The 7,809-nt window shown below is 43.4% G+C and overlaps 1 protein-coding gene across 2 annotated transcripts in view; it reads right to left on the minus strand.

The window, feature by feature from the left end:
* Positions 1-7,809, minus strand: part of PLCE1 (phospholipase C, epsilon 1) — a 370,125-nt gene that overhangs the window by 5,183 nt on the left and 357,133 nt on the right. For both annotated transcript variants that reach the window (XM_010842171.1, XM_010842170.1), the window contains 3 exons: positions 3,582-3,740; positions 1,947-2,165; positions 1,422-1,630 (listed from right to left, as the gene is read on the minus strand). In XM_010842171.1, the coding sequence (XP_010840473.1) occupies positions 1,445-1,630; positions 1,947-2,165; positions 3,582-3,740 (564 nt within the window). In that variant the 3' untranslated portion in view covers positions 1,422-1,444. The remainder of the gene's footprint in view (positions 1-1,421; positions 1,631-1,946; positions 2,166-3,581; positions 3,741-7,809) is intronic.

The following is a 7,809-nucleotide window of genomic DNA, read 5'->3' on the forward strand; positions in this document are numbered from 1 at the left end:
AGATGACACCACCCTTATGGCAGAAAGCGAAGAAGAACTAAAGAGCCTCTTGATGAAAGTGAAAGAGGAGAGTGAAAAAGCTGGCTTAAAACTCAACATTCAAAAAACTAAGATCAGGGCATCCGATCCCATCACTTCATGGGAAATAGATGGGAAAACAGTGGAAACAGTGTCAGACTTTATTTTCTTGGGCTCCAAAATCACTGCAGATGGTGACTGCAGCCATGAAATTAAAAGACACTTACTCCTTGGAAGGAAAGTTAGGACCAGCCTAGACAGCATATTAAAAAGCAGAGACATTACTTTGCCAACACAAGTCTGTCTCATCAAAGCTGTGGTTTTTCCAGTGGTCATGTATGGATGTGAGAGTTGAACTATTAAGAAAGCTGAGCGCCGAAGAATTGATGCTTTTGAACTGTGGTGTTGGAGAAGACTCTTGAGAGTCCCTTGGACTGCAAGGAGATCCAACCAGTCCATCCTAAAGGAGATCAGTCCTGGGTGTTCATTGGAAGGACTGATGCTAAAGCTGAAACTCCAATATTTTGGCCACCTTATGTGAAGAGCTGGCTCATTTGAAAAGACCGTGATGCTGGGAAAGATTGAGGGCAGGAAAGAAGGGGACGACAAAGGATGAGATGGTTGGATGGCATCACCGACTCAATGGACATGGGTTTGGGTGAAATCCGGGAGTTTGTGATGGACAAGGAGGCCTGGTGTGCTGCGATTCATGGGGTCACAAAGAATCGGATACGACTGAGCGTCCGAACTGAAGTGAACTGAGTTCATTAAGAAACTAAGTGAAAGAAGAGATCTATGTTTGGTTTCCTCACATGCCTTTTTAAAAAAAATTCAGGTTCCATTTAAATAGTTTAAAACAGAATGAAATTTACTCTGTATGGGAATACCAAGCAGTGAGCTGGCAACCAAAGGCATAATTTACTTCAGGCTGTTATGTCATTTTGCTTTCTTTTTAATCATCACAACTTGCATGCCAGATCTTAATTTTTTCATTGAGTCAGAAGAAATGGAGGTTGTTAAGGCTAAATCAGAGCTAAATTAGAAGAACAGCAAACTAAAAGTCCAAAGAATGAAAACAGAAAGACCCATAGCAGTCCTTTGAGAATGTTCATGTGAATTACCAGTAATTAAGACAGTTCTATGTCTGATGAAATAAAGCTATTGCAGTTTGGGCAAGTTTATTGTCCTCTTGTGGCCTTTGGTTATCTACAAAATAAGGAGATCTGAAATCATCAGTGCTGAAGTCGTGTGTATCTTCAGAGCCCCTTTTCTCTAGGGTACCATCCCTACCTGCCTCTGGAACTTCCTCCTCCAGGAAAAGACAAAAGACAGTGTACAAACTTATGTCTTACAAAGCAGTATAGTTGACCCCCATTTTAGAACGCTGCGATGACTCGGGATACCTGGGTAAACCGTGCTATCTTGCTCACTGTCGGTAGTCTATGGTGTCACTGGAAGGCAAGCCACCCACAGGTTTCTCTTCCTTGTTTTGGACGTTTTCTGAGGCCAAGACCTGAGAAGGTGATGTGGGTCCTCGGGGCTGTTTAGTCTTGGTGAGCTTCTTGAGTTCACTTGCAAAAGAGATGCCTTTTTTTTTATCTTCTCGAGATGCCTGTAGAAAATAAGAACCTGCCCTTGGTATTAGGTTAAAGAGATTGTATCAGAGAGAGCCCTTTGTTGTTCTCTCTCTGGTCGGTAGAGCTTTGGAAAGCAGGGTGGAGGGGACCCCCCCTCACCCCCCGGGCACCTCAAGACTGCTTACACCCAGAGGGAAACATTTCTTTCCACACAGTGAAAACAGAGCCAAACCGCATTCTTCCCACTAGTGTCCTTGACTCGGGAACTTCCTTCTGGCTTTCACCAGCTCCTGAATTTGATTATACTGTAGTTATGAAAATCAAATAGAGCAAAATAACCTTGAACTTTACCTGCACCTGTTCCTTTAGCTTAAGGATGAATTTTCCTGCACCTTTCCACTTGCTTTGAGCTTGAAACACACACTCCTGATCCAAAAGGACGCGCTGGGAGGCCTTTGGGGTGGAAGATTTCCTGTTGGCGGTGTCTTTCACCACCTCTTCCAAAAGCACATAGTCACTCGGGTTGGGGTTGCTCAGGATGCTATAGGAATATTTGGCTTTGCATAAGGTCTGAAAGGTAAGTTATGATCAACAGAATAAAAACACAGGATCTCCAACACTTGCTTCCCTGTAAACGAGACTTTAAGGTGGAAAAATGTCGCAGACTTTTGGACAGGGGTGGGGGGTCCTTTTCAGATCATGTCATCCCACCTCTCAGTTTACATTCTCACAGTTGTAGCTTACACAAACTTGACATTGCCTCGTTTAGCTTCACAACACCCATCCATGATTTAGATGTTACAATCCCCATTTTTCAGACAAGGAGGCTTAAGCTTAAGAGGTCAGGCATATTACAGAGGATGGACAGCTTAGTAACAGAAAAAGGACTTGAGCCAGATTTTCTGCATCCACCAAAGTTCATAGATCTGAAAGTGACCCAGACAGTGAGGGACAGAATCCTGACCCTCCAGAGCCTCTCTGGCGCACGACACTGCCTCTTCATCTCAGAGTCTTGGATGTTGAAAGCATTTTAAGACTTACCTGGTCTCACCTCTCTTTTATCGAGACTATCTTTCATTTATTCACTCATCTAACATTTACTATGTCCCAGGTACTGTATGTACTTTGGGGAGTTCAAAGTCTATTAAGGAGACTAATATTAACCAAATTATTGTGCAGTCAGTGTAGCAAATAACATTTAAATAGTGCTTTGCCATGTTAGGTGTTATACTAGGCAAATGTCCATTACATATATTTAATGTTCACAATAGCTATTAAGAAAGTGCTGTTATACTATCTTCATGTTTTTCTGTGTGGTAGCTTGGCACACAGCATTGTGCTGGAGCCCACTGGAATCTGATGTTTGAGGAATGTACAAGACAGAAACGCAAATGCTACAAATTGGGGTCTTTTTTTTTTTTTTTAAAGAGACAATTTACCACCACACCCATGTAACTTACGCACAGATTGTTAAATGACTTCCCCAAGCTCTCCCAGCTAGTAAGATGTAGAGCCAGGGTTTACCTGGAACAACCTGATTCAGAGTCTGTTCTGTGAGCCATTATGCTAACTTCTCAAGCAAGTGTTTAATAAACGCAAACCACTACAGGGCGTGGAATGAAGGCAGCAGAGTTCTCTGGAGCCATATACAAAGAAGCGGGGAGAGAAGACCAGAGAAGGGGAGAGGGTCAGAGAGTCCTCCTGCGTGTCATCTGAAGGATCCCAGAGAGACGGTCACTAGGTGATGGACAGTGACGCTCCCGCTCTGCAGATCCACCTCCTGGCTCTGCTGTCAAGGCTTCCGAGAGAGCCTGACTCACAGCATATACTGGGCAAGTATCGTTGAAGGACCGGACACTTCCTGGCCTTACCAGGCACATGCTGCCTTGTCGTATCCCCTGTGTTCCAGAACCTTATTCCCAGAGGAGGCTGAGCCCAGCAGTTGACACTGAGGACAGGGCTGGGGGAGGGCGGGGAGGCCTTCACCTGCTGAATGACATCCTGCGCGGTGCTGACACGCGGCGCCTTGATGACCGTGCGTGGTTGCTCTGGGGAAACGTCATGCACCTGGACAAAGAAGCTGTCCTCCTCTGAGCTCAGGAGCATCTCCTTGTCATCTTGTGCAATGCTCTTCTCTTCCAGGTTCTATGTTAAGAAAAGACAAGTCTGAGTAAATGATAACATAGGATAAAGAAAAATCTAGTAAAAATTTGAGTTGGATCTTGGTGACGTGGAAACAACTTCTTAGCTTGATATCCCATACACTAGTTACTGTTTCACAAACTATCCTAGAAGGATATACATGTCATCTTAGAGGAGGAAAGTACTCTAAGTTTCTGCTAATGTTGACACACTGATAAGGTCTCGTCCCGAAGAAGCCAGTAGATCTGCTCATGTTTGCTGTGGATTTTGAGTCCACAAATCAGCTAGAGATAAATCTGTAAAAAGACAACATGCCATTTTTCCAATTACTAAAATTCAAATGGGCTTCCTTGGTGGTGCTCATGGTAAAGAATCCACCTGCCAATGCAGGAGACGTAAGAGATGCTGGTTCATCCCTGGGTCGGGAAGATCCTCTGGAGGAGGGCATGGCAACCCACTCCAGTATTCTTGCCTGGAGGATCCCTTAGACAGAGGAGCCTGGTGGGCTACAGCCCACAGGGTCACAAAGAGTCAGACATGACTAAAGCGACTTAACACACATGCAAAGGCCAAATAATACGGTAAGTACATTTAAGAGAAATCCCATCCATTCCCCAATAAAACTTGAGCATTTAAGAAATGCTAGACATGTGAAATGTGAAACATGCAAGATTGATGTTCCGGTAGGCTGAATGAACAAAACCCACAGTGAAAAGGCTGAAACAATGCCTGGAGGTAAGTAACATCTAAATGGATATTGACAAAATTCTCAATAATTTTGAGAATTGGTCATTGGGTTAAATGGTCTTTGGTGGGTTGGCTTTCAGTGAATTTTACATTTATAATTATATGATTTAAGTATATAGTTGAAAGTGAAAGTGTTAGTCAACTCTTTGCGATTCCATGGACTGTAGCCTGCCAGGCTCCTCTGTCCATGGAATTCTCCAGGCAAGAATACTGAATCAGATTGCCATTCCCTTCTCCAGGTGATCTTCCAGACCCAGGGATAGAACCCATGTCTCCTGCATTGCAGGCAGATTATTTACCACCATCTATAGACATGTATTTTTTAATTAATTATTTTTTATTTTTAGACAATCATAGAAATGGTATTAATGCCTCATCCAATATAGATATAGGTATCTTATCAAAAATTTTCAAGCAGTAAGGAAATATATCAATATAAAGGCAAACTTCCCATTTCTACTTTTTTCCTTTCTTTCCTCCACCTTTCCCATCTCATTCTCCATAAAAAATCACTGTTGTTAGGTTGTATATCCTTTGAACCATCTGCTATGGATATAAAAATGTATTTTTGTGTATGTGAATAAATATATACAAACAAACCCTGGGACTTCTCTAGTGGTACAGGGTACAGTGGAGAAGAATCTACCTGCCAATGCAAGGGACACGGTTCAATCCCTGGTCTGGGAAGGTTCCACATGCCATGGGCAACTAAAGCCCTTGTGCCACAACTCCTGAGCCTGCGCTCTAGGGCCCTCGAGCTACAACTGAGTCCACACGCCACAACTACCGAAGCTTGTGTGCCTAGAGTCTGTGCTCTGCAGGAAGAGAAGCCACCACAGTGAGAAGCCTGTGCGCCACAATGAAGAGTAGCCCCCCGCTCACCGCAACTAGACAAAGCCTGCACAGCAACGAGACCCAGCACAACCAGAAATAAAAGAAGTCCTGGAATTACGCGAACTTAAATACAATGTGATTGTTACATGGCTCCTGTTCTTTGCTAGAGTCATTTTCAAACGAGGGTCATGTAAAGTTATCTTCCACAAGGGAGCACCATGGAGACGATGGGGAGGTGAGGCAAGTGAACAGTAGGCAATCCCATCTCAGGATGGGAGGGTTGGGCAGGAAGGTCCTCCAGTCCCCAGCATGCTTCTAGCTTAATCTCAGATCATCCCACAGAAACGATGCTAACTAACCAGAAGAATACAAGAATCACTGTCATTGTCCTGGAAATTCCAACCAGCTCTAGGAACCAGAATTGTCCCCCATTGATATTAAGGTCAAAATGGGTAACGACCACCAGGTGGCGCCAAACTGCAGCCAAGACCAAAACGGACTGGCTCCTGGGCTCACCATTCAGCTGCACAGCCTCGCCCCAATCATTTCATTTACATACAGCTGAAGTGTTTGGATTCCATTCATCAAATTATGCGTGAAGGGGAGAGAACTATTCTCTATTTTTATTACATAAAATGAGACTGTAGTACATATACTGTTCTACAACTCACTTTTTCTCTATTTAAAAGGCTGTGATCAGGGACTTCTTCCCTGGTGGTCCAGTGGTTGAGACTTCACCTTCCAACACAGGAAGTATTGGTTTGATCCCTGGTGAGGGAGCTAAGATCCGACATACCTCAGGGCCAAAAGCCCAAAACATAAAACAGAAGCAATATTGTAACAAATTCAATAAAGACTTTTTAAATGGTCCACATCAGAAATATCTTTTAAAGAAAGATTGTGATTATCATTTCATGTCAGCTTCTAAAGGTTTTCCATAGTATGTCATTGCATTGATTACAATATATTTAACCAACTGGAGAGTGGGGTTGGGTGGTAATTCACATGACGTAATTTATAATCCTGGAGAAGGCAATGGCACCCCACTCCAGTACTCTTGCCTGGAAAATCCCATGGAAGGAGGAGCCTGGTAGGCTGCTGTCTATGGTGTCGCAGAGAGTCAGACACGACTGAAGTGACTTAGCAGCAGCAGCAGCAATTTATAATCCTGAAAGCTGGGATGGAAGTAAGACAGAAAGAAAAGTTCTAGGTTGCCATATAAAATATCACAATGACCATGCACTACAAATATTTCTAACAGCACTCCTTAGAGCCTTGCTAAGTTGCTTCAGTCATGTTCAACTCTGTGCGACCCCACAGACAGCAGCCCACCAGGCTCCCCCGTCCCTGGGATTCTCCAGGCAAGAACACTGGAGTGGGTTGCCATTTCCTTCTCCAATGCATGAAAGTGAAAAGTGAAAGTGAAGTCGCTCAGTCCTGTCTGACTGTTCGTGACCCCATGGACTGCAGCCCACCAGGCTCCTCTGTCCATGGAATTTTCCAGGCAAGAGTACTGGAGTGGGGTGCCATCACCTTCTCTGCCTTAGAGCCTTACTCAGAGCTTATTGATTTTTAAGCTGTTTTCAGTCACATTAGAAACCATAGATTATGACCATAACAATAACCCTCATTTGCATATTCTTTTATAGTTTACTAAGCATTTTTCTGAGCTGACTGTGGCTCAGAACATGAACTCCTTACTGCCAAATTCAGACTGAAATTGAAGAAAGTAGGGAAAACCACTAGACCATTCAGGTATGACCTAAATCAAATCCCTTCTGATTATACAGTGGAAGTGAGAAATAGACTTAAGGGACTAGATCTGATAGAGTGCCTGATGAACTATGCATGGAGGTTCGTGACATTGTACAGGAGACGGATCAAGACCATCCACATGGAAAAGAAATGCAAAAAAGCAAAATGGCTGTCTGGGGAGGCCTTGCAGATAGCTGTGAAAAGAAGAGAAGCAAAAAGCAAAGGAGGAAAGGAAAGATATAAGCATCTGAATGCAGAGTTCCAAAGAATAGCAAGAAGAGATAAGAAAGCCTTCTTAAGTGATCAATGCAAAGAAATAGAGGGAAACAACAGAATGGGAAAGACTAGGGATCTCTTCAAGAAATTTAGAGATACCAAGGGAACATTTCATGCAAAGATGGGCTCAATAAAGGACAGAAATGGTACGGACCTAACAGAAGCAGAAGATATTAAGAAGAGATGGCAAGAGTACACAGAAGAACTGTACAAAAAAGATCTTCACGACCCAGATAATCATGATGGTGTGATCACTGACCTAGAGCCAGACATCCTGGAATGTGAAGTCAAGTGGGCCTTAGAAAGCATCATTACAAACAAAGCTAGTGGAGGTGATGGAATTCCAGTTGAGCTATTCCAAATCCTGAAAGATGATGCTGTAAAAGTGCTGCACTCAATATGCCAGCAAATTTGGAAAACTCAACAGTGGCCACAGGACTGGAAAAGGTCAGTTTACATC

The sequence above is a fragment of the Bison bison genome, unplaced genomic scaffold (genome assembly GCF_000754665.1).
Source record: "Bison bison bison isolate TAMUID 2011002044 unplaced genomic scaffold, Bison_UMD1.0 scf7180017864172, whole genome shotgun sequence".
Taxonomy (NCBI): domain Eukaryota; kingdom Metazoa; phylum Chordata; class Mammalia; order Artiodactyla; family Bovidae; genus Bison; species Bison bison.